Raw genomic sequence first — 15310 nt, 5'->3', positions numbered from 1 at the left:
TACACTTCAGTTCTCACTGTTGTGTTCATTTTGACCTGGAACACCTGCCTGATTCTATGAGAGTTTTTAAAGAATTGCGCCTTTAACAATTCTCCTTTGAAGCGGCCACTCTTCTCTCTCACATAGGTGATTCCTATTTCCAATGTAATCACCATAACTATACATAGATTACTAAACACACACTTTTAGGAATCATTAAAAGCATACTTCATGCTTAACCTCTATCTATCACTGTTTCATCATAGGGATGGGCAGAGGATTAACCCCCACAGTGATTCATACCAGTCTTTACAATTGCGTTGTCCTATTAAACTTAGATCTTGGGATCTCCAATCAACTAGGTTAGGTTTCCATCGTATCGACTTTACTCACGGGCTTCAATCCCATTCCCCTCGATGACTTCTCAACTAGTTCTCTATTTAACCCTTTGGTTAGAGGATCCGCAATGTTATCCTTTGACTTTACATAGTCTATCAAGATAACTCTAGTTGAGATTAACTGTCTAATAGAATTGTGTCTACGACGAATATGTCTAGACTTTCCATTATACATAATATTCTATGCCCTGTCAATCGCAGATTGACTATCACAATGTATACTTATAGCTGGCACAGGTTTAGGCCACCTTGGAATGTCCTATAAGAATTGGCGTAGCAATTCTGCCTCTTCTCCACATTTATCTCATGTGATGAACTCTAATTCCATCGTGGATCGAGCTATCACTGTTTGTTTTGAGGACTTCCACGTTACAGCTGCACCCGCTAATGTAAATACATAGCCACTAGTGGATTTTGAATCCTTTATATCTGATATCCAGTTAGCATCATTGTATCCTTCTAATACAGTAGGATATCTCGTATAGTGCAGTCCGTATTCACGAGTATATCGTAAGTATCTTAATACTCTAACGATTCCTTTCCAATGTTCATCATTTGGATTACTCGTGTATCTACTTAGTCTACTTATAGCATAGGCTAAGTCTGGTCTTGTATAATTCATTAAGTACATCAAACTTCCAATCACCCTTGTATATCCCACTTAAGCTACACTCTCTCCTTTATTCTTAGATAAGTGTAAACTCACATCAATGGGTGTTCTGGCTATATTAATGTCATCTTTACTAAAATTAGCCAGTATTTTATCTACATAATGCGTTTGACTAAGAATGATACCATTCGAAGTCCTCCTGATTTTCATCCCTAAAATCACATTTGCAAGCCCCATATCTTTCATATCAAATTTGGATTTCAACATCGTTTTTGTAGTTTGGACCATATTGTCGTCACTACCTACTATGAGTATGTCATCTACATACAGACAAAGAATGACATATCCATTCTCTATATCTTTTACATAGATGCACTTGTCACACTCATTTATCTTAAATCCATCACTAAGCATGGCACTATCAAATTTTTGATGCCATTACTTTGGGGCTTGTTTAAGTCCATACAAGGACTTTACCAATCTACAGACTTTGTTTTCTTGTCCTGGTACAGAGAAACCCTTAGGTTGCTCCATGTAGATCTCTTCATCGAGATCTCCGTTAAGAAAGGCTGTTTTCACATCCATTTGATGTACTTCAAGATTCCACAATGCAGCAATCGCCAGTACCATTCTTATGGAATTTATTCTCGTCATCGGAGAATAAGTATCAAAATAGTCAAGGCCTTCTTGTTGCTTGTATCCTTTAATTACAAGCCTTGCCTTGTATTTATCTATTGTTCCATCTGCTTTCATCTTCCTTTTAAATATCCATTTGTAACCTAATGGTTTACAACCTGGAGGAAGATTTACTAATTCCCAGGTATGATTTTGCAATATGGAATCAATCTCACTTTTTATGGCTTCTTTCCATAAATTTCTTTCAGGAGAAATAACAGATTCTTGGAAGCTTTGAGGTTCACTTTCTAGCATATAAGTAAGAAAATTTGGACTGTAGGATTTTTTCGTTCTTACTCTTTTGCTTCGTCTTAATTCAACCTCAGTCTCAACTTCAGTCTCTTGATCTTGATCACTATCATGATTATCATCACTGATAGCATCATAAGTTCGTTTAGATGAACTCGATCCTTCTTCAACTTTATACGGAAAATTATGTTCGAAAAATGATGCATTTCTCGATTCCATTATTGTATTCTTGTGTATATCAGGAATCTCTGACTTATACACGAGAAACCGATATGTACTACTATTTTGTGCATATCCTATGAAGATGCAATCTACTATCTTGGGACCTATCTTTACCTTTTTAGGAGTAGGTACCACAACTTTGGCAAGACACCCCCACACTCGTAAATATTTATAGGTAGGTTGTCTTCCTTTCCAAAGTTCATAAGGTGTTTTCACCTGATCTTTACGGGGCACCTTATTTAAAAAGTTGTTTGCCGACAAAACGGCTTTTCCCCATAAGTTCTGAGGTACTCCAGAACTTAACAGCATTGCATTCATCATTTCTTTCAAAGTTCTATTTTTTCGTTCAGCCACACCATTCGATTGTGGCGAATATGGTGGAGTAACTTCTTGTATTATGCCATGTTGAGCACAATACTCTCCAAATGGAGTTACATACTCTCCACCACAATCACTTCTGATCACTTTAATTTTGCGGGTGAGTTGATTCTCAACTTCCGTTTTATAGAGAATAAATTTCTCTATGGCCTCATCCTTGCTCTTAAGCAGGTACACATAGCAATATTTCATGATATCATCAATAAAGGTGATAAAATATTTATTACCACCTCTAGTCGGTGCAAACTTTAAATCACATACATCATTATGTATTAAATCCAGAGGTTCATTATTTCTTTCAATTGTTTGATATGATAAACTCGTTAATTTCGCTTCTACACAAGTTTTACACTTATGTTTGGTATCAATATCAAACGTGGGAATATGATTCAAGTTAATTAACCTCCGCAGAGTATTAAAATTAACATGACCTAGTCTACCATGCCACAAAATGGAAGACTCAAGCAAGTAAACGGAAGAATTACTAGCTTTATTATTAATAAACTCTGGCTTTACAGTCATTACATTCAATTTGAACATACCATTGACTTCATAGCCTTTTCCCATAAACATCCCATACTTGGACAAGATAACTTTGTCTGACTCAAACACTAATCTAAAACCATGTTTGATTAGCAGCGATCCAGACACCAAATTCTTTCGAATGTCTGGTACACACAATACACTATTTAGAGTCAGATCCTTCTCAGAGGTCATCTTCAGGACAATCTTGTCCTCCCTTTAGATTTTCAATGTGGCAGAGTTACCCATGAACAACTTCTCTCCATTTGCCTTTGGTTCGAAGGAGGTGAACATGCTCCTATCTGCACACACGTGGCGGGTTGCACCTGTATCTATCCACCACTCTCTTGGGTTAGAACCCACTAAGTTCACCTCAGAGACAACAGCACTTAGGGCAATATCATTAACCTCTCTTGTTATGTGCTCTATCATCTGTGCCTCCTTGTTCCTTTTCCTTTTCGGCAATCTACAATCTGCCGCTCTGTGACCCATCTTGTCACAATTGAAGCATTTTCCTTGGAACTTGGCCTTTTTGGAGATGCCTCCTTTAGGCCCCAACTTGGAACTCATTCCAGGTTTCTTCTTTTGACTTTTGGAGCTACTCCTATGCTCCACAACATTGGCCTTCACAGCGGCCTTCATGGATCTCCTGTCAGTTCTCCTATTATCATCTTCTATGTGAAGCTTGCTAACAAGAGCCTCCATATCCATCTCCTTTCTTTTGTGCTTCAGATAATTCCTGAAGTCACTCCAGCTTGGAGGAAGTCTCTCAATCATACAAGCTACTTGAAAGGCTTCATTAATGATCATCCCTTCAGCAAGAAGTTCTTGGATGAGCACTTGCAACTCATGTACCTGACTCATTAGTGGCTTGGTATCCACCATCATATAGTCCAAAAATCTGCCTACCACAAACTTTCAGGATCCAGTATTCTCAGTCTTGTACTTCCGATCCAAAGTTTCCCACAGCTCTTTCGCTGACTTCGCACTACAGTACACTCCGTATAGGGAATCAGATAGGCCACTAAGGACATAATTCCGACATAAATAATCAGAATTCTTCCACACATCCACCGCCATCAGAGTTTCTCTGTCACTCTTTTCACTACTAGGTGGTGCGTCCTTAGTTAGGAACCTTGCAAGGCCCAATGTAGTCAGGTAAAACAACATCTTCTGTTGCCACCTTTTGAAATTCGCTCCACCGAACTTCTCAAGTCTTTCTGCATGACTTGCAGTAAGAGGAGCTTGAACCACAGGAGTCTGTTTTGCCACTTGTGCAACGGGCACATCTCCACTTGCCATTTCTGTAAAATCACAAAAACCAAAAATCAATTAGTTGTTATTCTATCTTAACAAACTAATTCCAACCAATTTCCAATAGGAAAACACAAACAATATGATTTTCTAGGGTTTCTGTATACACCCACAAAATTTATTGTTCACAGGCACTGTTCACATACTGTCACTGACACGTGGCGTCGCCAGAGGCCGACATGTGGCATACCCACAAACCGACACATGGCGTCTTCGGAGGCCAACATGTGGCTCATTCACAACGTGACACATGGCACACTTAAGGCGACGACACGTGGTGCTGTTATATGCTGACACGTGGCACCATGGGAGATCGACACGTGGCACTTGTAATAGGTCACAACGTGTCAACTCAATGATCAGACACGTGGATCTCTCAGAGGATGACATGTGGCGTCGCTGATGGTCGACACGTGGCCTTGCCCATACCAATTGGGCCACTGTTCATGTGGGCTGGGTCTTATCTGGGCTTGGGCCTTGGGTTGAACAGTAGGCTGTTCTAACCTAAGTTGGGTCTTTGAACTGGGCCAGATCCAACAGTACCCAATTTCAGACCCATTAACCCAAAATTCGGCCCATTTACCCATTGTTAACCCTTCTTTAACTTCCAACCGGGTCAAATTCGACCTATTTTACTGGTAAACAGGTTTTCTGACCCATTTCATATTTTTTCACCTCTTTTTCGCTAATCCAGCACCAAAAATTGGCCAAAAATCATCAAAAATCTTAAAATTCATGGGTAATTCAATTTTTGAAAAAAAAAATTTAATTTTAAACAATGATAAGGAATTGCCCAAGAATTTTCAAACCCATAAGAAACAACTTTCTAACAAACCCAACACAACAAATAGATCAAATCATGGACATGTATATTTTACAAAAATATTTATAAACATTTGAATAAGTAAAAACAAAAAATACCACATGTCCATCACACAACCCACTCGGGTTTGAAGCCTTTTTTTTTTTTTTTTAAACAAAATACTTTACACCTGAAAGTTACTAATCAACAACGAGATTGAACAATCCACATATATAAACATATATTCATGCGGAAAATTGTCTTAAGAATGTTAGAAAAATAACATGGATATATGTGGAATAACAATTGTCAATAATCATTATCAAATATAGGAAATAAAAATATAAAATAAAAACCTATATGTCCTTAGTTTTAATCTGCTGGTTGAAAAAATAGTCCGAGGCTTGTGTGATACCACAGTGTCCTTAAGACAATTTTCGTCCCACCGGTGCAGATGTTTTCTGACGTTATCTTCCAGGATATAACGGAATCGAAAATGTTTGGATGCAGCACCACCAAAGCTTTCCCTCGAACCTTTTGTATACCTTTGCTTTACCACTCTCTAAATGCAAACCTTTTAGAAAATCTTTTCACTGTTCAAACAAGAATTAAAAAAACAATCGTTTTTCCTACTCTCTTCTCCCTCTTTTTTCTCGTATCCCAGAAAAGCCTTTTTCTTTTTCTTCTTTGACTCTTTCCTTTTCCAAAAACCCAAAACGGCAACAAAATAAATTTCATTTAATGCCCACTATTACAAACCGTCCAAATCATTCAAATTCCTTAAAACGTTACACTAGATTCATTTCCAAAGGAGGGCGTTGGCAAGGCCTTCAAACACCTCTTCTGGCTTGAAAGTAGTGAACTTATTTCTATGACAAGCTCCAACTCTTGCTTGACCAAGGACTTGCTTACTTATCTTTCTTGTTTTGATACCAATGATTGTGTTTTGCTAAATTTGAGGTGGAGACAGACTTATGAATTGCTAAAAAAAAAAAATAATAAGGCAAAATAAAAAGTTTGGAAATTTATAGATTAAGGCTTTTCAACCATGTCCCTTTTGCTATGAACTATATAAAACCCATTTTCTTTTCCATTGGACCAGAAGGAGCCACAGCACTTCTAATACTATGAAAATCAACCATCTAAATTTGAAACAACATTCCTTTCAAAATATCAATTAAGAATTTCAGATAACAATAATAAAAAAAGGAATAAAAATGATAATAATGGTAATCATTAGGTCTACTTGTGCTTAAATTTGGAAGCACCGAAATCCAAACCAACCACTAACAACTGCTCTGTTTTGTTCTTGAGAAGATGAATTAAGGGGAGGAAAAAAAAAAAAACACAAATTTCAATAAAATTTCAAATTTATATAACTTTCACCTAAGAATCACAAATTAGTACGCATCATTTAGATGAGAAAGCACAGTAGTTTGAGAAGAGGAAGCGGTCGAGACATGGAAAATGGTGCATCACTCTGTTTTCTCTGCATTGCTCTGTTTTCTCTGTTTGCTATGAATATATTAGTTTTAGTATTTTTTCTTTTTTTTCTTTTTTTTTTTAAAAAAAAAGTTGCAAGAGTGGATGAGATGTCAATTTTTTTGTAGGCTAGTGAGGCTAACGTGAAATCCTAAGAAATATGATGAAAATTTCTAAACCGTATGCCTTTTATATTTATTCTTGGGAATAAAATGACAAAGATGTTAGCAGCAGGATGCTTCCCGGGCGTTGACTAAGGAAGAGAAATTAGATGATATACAAAGCCATTTCTCTGAGTTTCGAACACCAGAAACCATTTAAACTATCTTTCAAACTCCTTTTGTGAAAACCAAATTATAGATGCACATCTAGTAGGAGTAGCTTCATTTTTTCTCTGTAACCCTTCAGGTGGTCGGAGGAGCTTATTTTGGCTTTTATATATTCATGGTGCTATATCATTTTCATTAATATATTTTTGGTTGTGTGCTTGATTGAGTACTATATGATTTAAAATGATCAGTGTTGTCTTATTTATTTATTTATTCTTTTTCATTCATAGAATTGAACTTGGATACAAGCTCTCTAGTAGATCTGTTGCTACAGATTTGGCTATGGAGTCTGAAAGCTCTGTCCTCGATCTTTTTGTTACAATTCAAGGTATGAACATAATTCTATTTTAATAAAGTGTGAGATAGAGATATGGCAAAGCTTTGAAAAAACGCATTCGGCAGAAGAGAGAAAAGTCCGATTTCTATTTTAGTTGAATTTTATTGAGTGCATATTGATTGGTTGGTTCAGCACCGTGTCATTTAGCTGACAATCATCCTAATATTCTGTTTGACAGTGATTTTGAAATTTCTAAAATATTTTTTTTCTTTTTTCTTCCCTCACAATATTATTATTACTATGTTATGTAATTTACCTACCCTAACTTTCTCATCATTGCATACTATTCTTATTTATTTATTTTTTTATCAATTTTTTTGAGCAAATTAACAAATAGATGTTAAAATCCTTTGTACTTTTTTAAAGAAAACCCAACATTTTTGATAAACAAATAAATGAACAAACAAATCAAAAACATTAACCTCAGGTAGCATCTCATATGGTATTCTAAAGACTTATGTTATCTAATAAGATTAATACAATCTGGAAACTTTTCCTTCTTTCCTACTAGAGAGTTTCCATCCATTGTATTGCAATTCCCTTTAGCATATAGTCGACAAAACATGGCAGTAGAACTGGTGGTTGGAGCTTTGCTCTCTGGTTCCCTCGATGGATTGCTTAAGAGGATGGCTTCGCAGGAGGTCTTAAGATTCTTCCAAAGAAAGAGCCTTGGTGATCAGCTGCTAGAGAAGATGAAGTTGAAGTTGTTGTCAGCTACTGCGGTGCTGAATGATGCTGAGAAGAAGCAAATCGAAAACCCAGATGTGAAAAAGTGGCTTGATGAACTCCAACAAGTAATCTATGATGCACAAGACTTGATGGATAGGATAAATACTGAAGTTTTGGCTTGGAAAGTGGAAGGTGAATCTGCATTTACGTTTAAGGTACAGAGAATCTTCCTAACTCTAAATAGAGCAAAGGAAAAGATAGAGAAGATCCTTGATTTATTAGAATATATTTTAAATGAAAAAGATCAACTTGGTTTGCAAGGTTGTGTTCAAAACATGCTTTCACAAAGAACGCCTGCAACTTCTTTAGTGGAAGAACCTGGTGTGTATGGTAGGTATTCTTAAAAAGAAGCCATCATTAACTTTTTGCTATCAGATGAAATTACAAGCAGCAACAAGATATCTATAATTCCCATCGTAGGCATGGGTGGGGTTGGAAAGACCACTCTTGCTCAGCTCATTTACAATGATGACAGGGTGAGAAATGTTTTGACAAAATGGCCTGGGTTTATGCATTAGAACAATTTGATATTTTCAGAATAACAAAAGAAATTGCAAAGGAAGTAGTCACTGGACAAACCTATGATGCCCTGAACCTAAATACACTTCAAGTTATATTGAAGAAGGCTTTGGAGGGAAAAAAGTTTTTACTCATTCTAGATGATGTTTGGAACGAGAGGAATACAAGCTGGGATGAGTTAAAAAAACCTTTTGAATCTGTAGCATGTGGAAGTAAAATCATTGTTACCGCACGAAATGATGGTATTGCTTTAGTGATGCGTGATGTTCCATCTTATCACTTAGGAACATTGTCCGGTGATGATTGTTGGAAATTGTTTGTAGAACATGCCTTCAACAATGTAGATCAGCCATCAACCCATCCAAAATTAGAAGAAATCGGCAAAAAAATTGTCCAAAAGTGTCAAGGTCTTCCTTTGGCAATAAAATCGCTTGGTGGTCTCTTACATCATCAACTAAATCCAGAAGAATGGTTGAAAATACTAAACAATGACCTATGGGAATTGCCCAAAGAAAAAAATAGCATTCTTCCTGTTCTATGGATAAGTTATCATTATTTACTCGCACATATTAAACAATATTTTTCTTACTGCTTAATGTTCGCCAAAAACCATGAAATTGATAAAGATCAATTAATCAAGTTATGGATGCCTGAAGATCTCATCCAACCCTCCAAAAAGCAAAGGATAGAAGAAGTTGGCGAAGAGTACTTTCATGAAATATTATCAAGATCATTATTTCAACAATCAAAAGGTAGGGATGGATCAATTCATTTTGGCATGCATGACCTCGTGAATGATCTGGCTACATTTATTAGTGGAGAATTATGTTGGAGATGGGATGAAGGAGACTCCAAGCCTTCAAAAAAGGTTTGACATTTGTCATATTTTGGAGGATGTGGTGCTCGTGGTCTGGAGTAAAAAGGTACACTTAGAGATAACCATAAGCATTTGCGCACCATGTTCTTCTCATCACTTTCTAGAGATAAGCATAAGTATTTTCACACCTTTCTCTACTCATCATTGTCTTGTGACAAACAATTATACATGTCTCAAGTAATCAGACAAGAATTCCCCTTGTCAAGCTTAAGAGTGCTATCTTTATGTGACTTTCAGATTTTGAAGTTGCCTGATTCAATTGGAAACTTGAAATCTCTAAGATATTTGGATTTATCTTCCAGCTTAATTGAAGAGATGCCACATACAGTTTGTACTTTGTACAATCTTCAGACATTACTTTTGAGAAATTGTTCAAGGCTAAAGCGGTTGCCACCTGACATGAGAAAGCTAATTAATTTGCGCTATCTTGAGCTGGAATACAAAGTCGGGTGTAACATACCCGTAGGAATTGGTAATTTGAAAGATTTGCAAATATTACCTTATTTTATGGTGGGCAAACATAGTGGGCCTACAATTAAGGAGTTGCAAAATCTTCAACTTTTGAGAGGCAGTATTCGTATTTTAGAGCTCAAAAATGTTCTGGATGTTGAAGATGTCTCAATGGCCAATTTAAAAGATAAACAGTACCTCAGCCACTTAGAATTTGATTGAAGCTTTACTAATTCTGGTACTTATTGCTCCCCAATGCATGAACAGGTACTGGATAGATTGCAACCTCACACAAACATCAAGTTTATCAAAATTTAATATTACATGAGTGAACAATTTCCAAACTGGATTGGAGATCATTCATTTTGTAATTTAGAACGGATACACCTACTTGGATGTAAAAGATGTTTGCTGTTGCCGACTCTTGGCCAGCTTCCATTCCTAAAAGAACTTGAGATTAGAGGATTTGATGAACTGACAAAAATAGGCGATGAGTTCTATTGCAACATGGGCTGTTCGATGGTAAGTAAGCCATTTAGATGCTTACAATCGTTGTGATTCCAAGATATGCCAGAGTGGAAAGAGTGGTCATTTATTGAAGGGGACGAAGTTGATCATTTCCTTAGTTTTAAGAAGCTTTATCTAAGTAGTTGTCCGAAATTAATTGGAGGCCTATGCTTACTTGAAACTCTAGAAACTGTCCAACTTAGCCAACACAACAAACTAGAGTTCCTAGGTAAGCATTGCTTTCCATCCCTTAAAGAGATGGAAATAAAGTCAAGTTGTAATTTCATGAAGTCCATTCATTTGGATGATCTACAATGCCTAGAGTCTCTTACATTATTGGAACAAGCAAGTGGTGCAGAATTCCAATTCCATTCTCTTATATGCATCAATTAAATAACTGCCGTGAGTTTGTATCTTTCCCTCAAGGAGGCTTGCCTGCTCCCATCATGCAAGAGTTTTCAATCGAATGGTGTGATAAATTGAGGTCATTGCCTGATCACATGAACACCCTTGTTCCCTCTCTTCTATCTTTGGATATTTCTGACTGTCCAGAAATGGAGTCATTTGGGGAAGGCAGATTACCTACTAATTTAAGTAAGCTTTCACTTTACCATTGCTGTAAGAACTTCACAAGTGGCATTGTTAGTATAATGACACCTTTGTTGGTGTCTTAGTTACTTTTTGATGTTTAGTTACTTTATATTTAGCTTTTTGGTAAAATATTGTTGTATTAGGTAGCCAAAGTATGGCTTATCTTTTGGTGGTATGATTACTGCAATAGTAGTTGAAAAGTAGGTGATTTACTATTGTAAGCTTATGTTTATATATTTTTGTCCAGAAATGAATGAAACAAGTTTTCACACCTATTTACGCTCCTTGTTTTCTTTCCTTTCCTTTTGCTGTGTGTTTTTTGTTTAAAAATCCTATAAATGGTATCAGAGCTCTAATGATCTTAGTGGGGCTGTGAGTGAAATAGCAAAAAATACAGAAACCTTCCTTCTACCTTTCCTTGTTTTTTTAAATGGCTTCAACTCATTTTTCTACTCCATCACCTCCTATATTTTATGGAGAAAATTATGCCATGTGGTCTATAAAAATGAAAGCTTACCTTCAAGCTTTTGACTTGTGGGAAGTTGTAGAGACCAATAGAAATCCTCCCCCTTTGACATCAAATGCCATTATCGCTCAAATAAAGCAACATAGTGAGGAGGTTGCAAAAAAGTTTAAGGCTTTATCAGCTTTACATGCTGGTCTTTCAGAAGTAATGTTTACCAGAATTATGACTTGCACTACAGCTAAAGAGGTCCGGGACAAGCTGAAAGAAGAGTTCCAGGGAAGTGCAAGAACAAGACAAATGCAGATATTGAACTTAAGGAGGGAGTTCGAAACTTTAAAAATGAAGGATTCTGAGTTGGTAAAAGACTTCATTGACAGACTAATGAAGGTAGTAAACCAAATCAGAATTCTTGGAGAGGAGCTGAGTGACAGAAGAATGGTGGAGTAAGTGTTAGTTAGCTTACCAGAGAAGTTCGAAGCAAAGATTTCATTCTTGGAGGAGTCAAAAGACTTGAATCAGATTTCTTTGTCAGAGCTTGTTAATGCTTTATAAGCAATTGAACAAAGAAAATCTAAAAGACAAGAAGAGGCTCCAAAAAGTGCTTTTCTAGCACTACAAAAAGGCAAGGCTCCAGCAAACAATAACCAAAGGAAGCAGCAAGGTGGAGGAAGTAATGACAAAGGACGAGATGGTGTTCGTACAAATAGAGAGGGTGAAAGAAAGAAGTTTGTGATGTGCTCTCTGCAAAAAGGACAACCATTCTGAAAAATATTGCTCGTTTAGGCCTAATGTTCAATGTAGAGCATGCAAATAACTTGGACATGTTAAAAAAGGTTGCAAAAACAAAGTAGAACCAATACAACAAGCACACCAGGTACAAGTTGCTGATAAAGCATGGCAAAGTGAGGAAAGGCTGTTTGTTGCTACATGTTATGCAGAAAACGGTAGTAAAGAAGCTTGGTTGGTGGATAGTGGTTGTACTCAACATATGACACATGATGTTGATCTCTTTAAGTGCTTAGATAGAAGCTTTGTTTCCCAAGTCCAAGGCAAAGGAGATGTTGCTGTGGAAACTTCAACAGGTACTAAACTCATTTAAAATGTGTTATATGTACCTAAAATTAATCAAAGCTTGTTGAGTGTGGGATAAATGCTTGAAAATTGATATTCTCTAAATTTTCAAGATAAGTCTTGCACAATATATGATCAACATGGAAGTGAAATTCTAAATGTTGGAATGAAAGATAAAAGCTTTGAAGTAGGATGGAATTGGGAAAAGAGTAAAGTTCAAGCCTCAGAAGAGAATTTTATCCAAGAACATAATGAAATTAAGGAGGAGGCTGATTCAGATGATGAAAATGTCATTGGAATCCGACGTACAAGACCCTTGTCCGATGTATATGATAGAGGCATCCGAAGTACAAGACACCTGTCCGATGTATATGAGAGATGCATCCGAGGTACAAGATACTTGACTGATACATCTGAGATACAAGACCATTGACTGATGCATCCGAGAGAAGCATTCGAGGTACAAGACCTTTACCTGATGCATCTGAGAGAAGCATCCAAGATACAAGAACTCTATTCGATGTCCGAGGTAAAAGACCTCTGACTGATATCTGAGGTATTAGACCTTTGTTCCCTGTCCGAGGTAAAAGACCCCTGACTAATGTCTGAGGTAGAAGACCCCTGGCCGATGTCCGAGGTACAAGATCCCTGGCCAATTGTCCGAGGTACAAAGCCCATGATAGATGTTCGAGGTACAAGATCCCTGGCCGATGTTCGAGATACAAGACCCGTGACAGATGTTCGAGGTACAAGACCCCTAGCCGAGGTCCGAGATATAAGATCCGTGACCGATGTTCGACCCCTGGCCAATGTCCAAGGTACAAGACCCGTTATAGATGTCCGAGGTACAAAACCTCTGGCCGATGTTCGAGATACAAGATCCGTGACCGATGTCCGAGGTACAAGACCCTTGGCCGATGTCCGAGGTATAAGACCCTTGATAGATGTATATGAGAGATGCCACCTAGCATTGTGTGATCCAATTACTTTCTATGATGCAAATCAGTTCGAGACACTGAGAGAAGCCATGGAAACTAAAATCAGCCTGATAAACAAAAACAAGACTTGGGAGTTGGTGAAAAACCCTCAAGGCAAAAAGGCAATTGGAGTGAAGTGGGTCTTTAGGATCAAGCTCAATGCAGATGGTACTATAAACAAGCATAAAGTAAGATTGGTAGAAAAGAGTTACGTGCAGCAATCAGGTATTGATTGTGGAGATACGTTTGCACCAATTGCAAGGCACGAGACAATCAAATTTCTAATAGCTCTTGCTGCTAAAGAAGGTTGGAAAGCTTACCAATTAGATGCGAAATCCGCATTTCTAAATGGTTACTTGCAAGAAGAAGTGTATGTTGAATAACCTGAAAGCTTTGTTGTTCAAGGAAAGGAAGACAAAGTTTATAAGCTGAAAAAAATGATGAAGTGAAGTTGGTTCATTGCAGGTCTAAGGTCCAGCTTGCTGATATTTTGACGAAAGCTTTGCCAAGAAAAAGGTCTGAAACATTGAGAAATGATCTTAGTGTTTCCAGCAAAAGTGTCAAGGAGGAGTGTTAGTGTAATGACACTTTTGTTGGTGTCTTAGTTACTTTTTGATGTTTAGTTACTTTATATTCAGCTTTTTGGTAAAACACTATTGTATTAGGTAGCCAAAGTATGGCTTGTCTTTTGGTGGTATGATTACTGCAATAGCAGGTGAAAAGTAGGTGATTTACTATTGTAAGCTTATGTTTATATATTTTTGTCCAGAAATGAATGAAATAAGTTTTCACACCTATTTACGCTCCTTGTTTTCTTTCATTTCCTTTTGCTGTGTTTTTTTTTTGTTTAAAAATCCTACAGGCATTCAGCACTGGAATCTCCAAACACTCACCTCTCTTACTGAATTAAACATCTCCATCTTAGATAAAGAATTGTATTCATTTCCACAAGAGGGGCTGCTGTCGGCAACTCTCACTAAACTCTCCATCAAACTTCCCCATATTGAAGCCCTAAATGGTAAGGCCTTGTTCGAGCTTGTATCCCTTAAGACATTGTGTATAATATATTGCTATGCACTTGAGCTCATACCACAAGAGGGGTTGCCACCATCTCTCAACAGTTTGGTTATCGAAGGATGTCCTTACCTAAGATCTCAATGCCTGAGAGATGTAGGAGAAGATTGGCACAAGATTGCTCGTATCCTTCCATATCGCTGGATTATAAGGAAACATAAACATCTATCGCTTTTTCTCCTACTGGTATGGTTATTTTCATTTTTATCTTTTTCTTTTTTCTATATTTTCTGCACTATCTTCATTTCATGCACCTGATTTTCATTTCGTGTGATGTTTTAGTGTGAGGCACTGCTAATTCCTTAAGCAGTTGTAGTATGAAAGTATTGGAAGCCAAGGATATAAATACTTCCAGCCTGAATATATACTTATGCATTTTTATGTAGGAAAGCTTTCATATTTTAAGTATTTTCAATGATTAGTAGTGGAAGCAAACAAATTAATTACCTATAAATCTTATAGATGTCACTAACAGTCAGTTTTGGTGACTTGCAGTCTCCTTTTGGTGAGAACTCATTCCCAAACATTTTACTGGAAACCAATAAACTGAGGAAGTTCGACAAAATGCCTTAGTCAATGAAATAGAGACTCGTGTATGCAGTCTCATGTTTGTACTTAAAACTGTTTGCTGAAAAGATTAAGCCCGAATAGTTATTAAATCTACAAACATTATGATTATGTTGGAAATTTACTTTTGATTTTCATGCACCAAATATAATATTTCTTTTCATTAATATCCAAGTTACTTGGAA

The 15310-nt window shown here is 36.9% G+C and overlaps 1 protein-coding gene across 1 annotated transcript; it reads left to right on the top strand.

Annotated features, from left to right (window-relative positions):
• Positions 1-7860: 7860 nt before the first annotated feature.
• Positions 7861-10094, top strand: LOC125422556 (putative disease resistance RPP13-like protein 1). The gene is made up of 3 exons (XM_048474612.2): positions 7861-8181; positions 8502-9413; positions 9660-10094. Exons 1-3 carry the CDS (start codon positions 7861-7863, stop codon positions 10092-10094), a joined length of 1668 nt encoding a protein of 555 aa, XP_048330569.2.
• Positions 10095-15310: the final 5216 nt, after the last annotated feature.

This window comes from Ziziphus jujuba, chromosome 2, assembly GCF_031755915.1.
Source record: "Ziziphus jujuba cultivar Dongzao chromosome 2, ASM3175591v1".
Taxonomy (NCBI): Eukaryota; Viridiplantae; Streptophyta; class Magnoliopsida; order Rosales; family Rhamnaceae; genus Ziziphus; species Ziziphus jujuba.
Note: the sequence above shows the minus strand (reverse complement) of the source record. Positions and strands in the feature narration are given on the sequence as shown.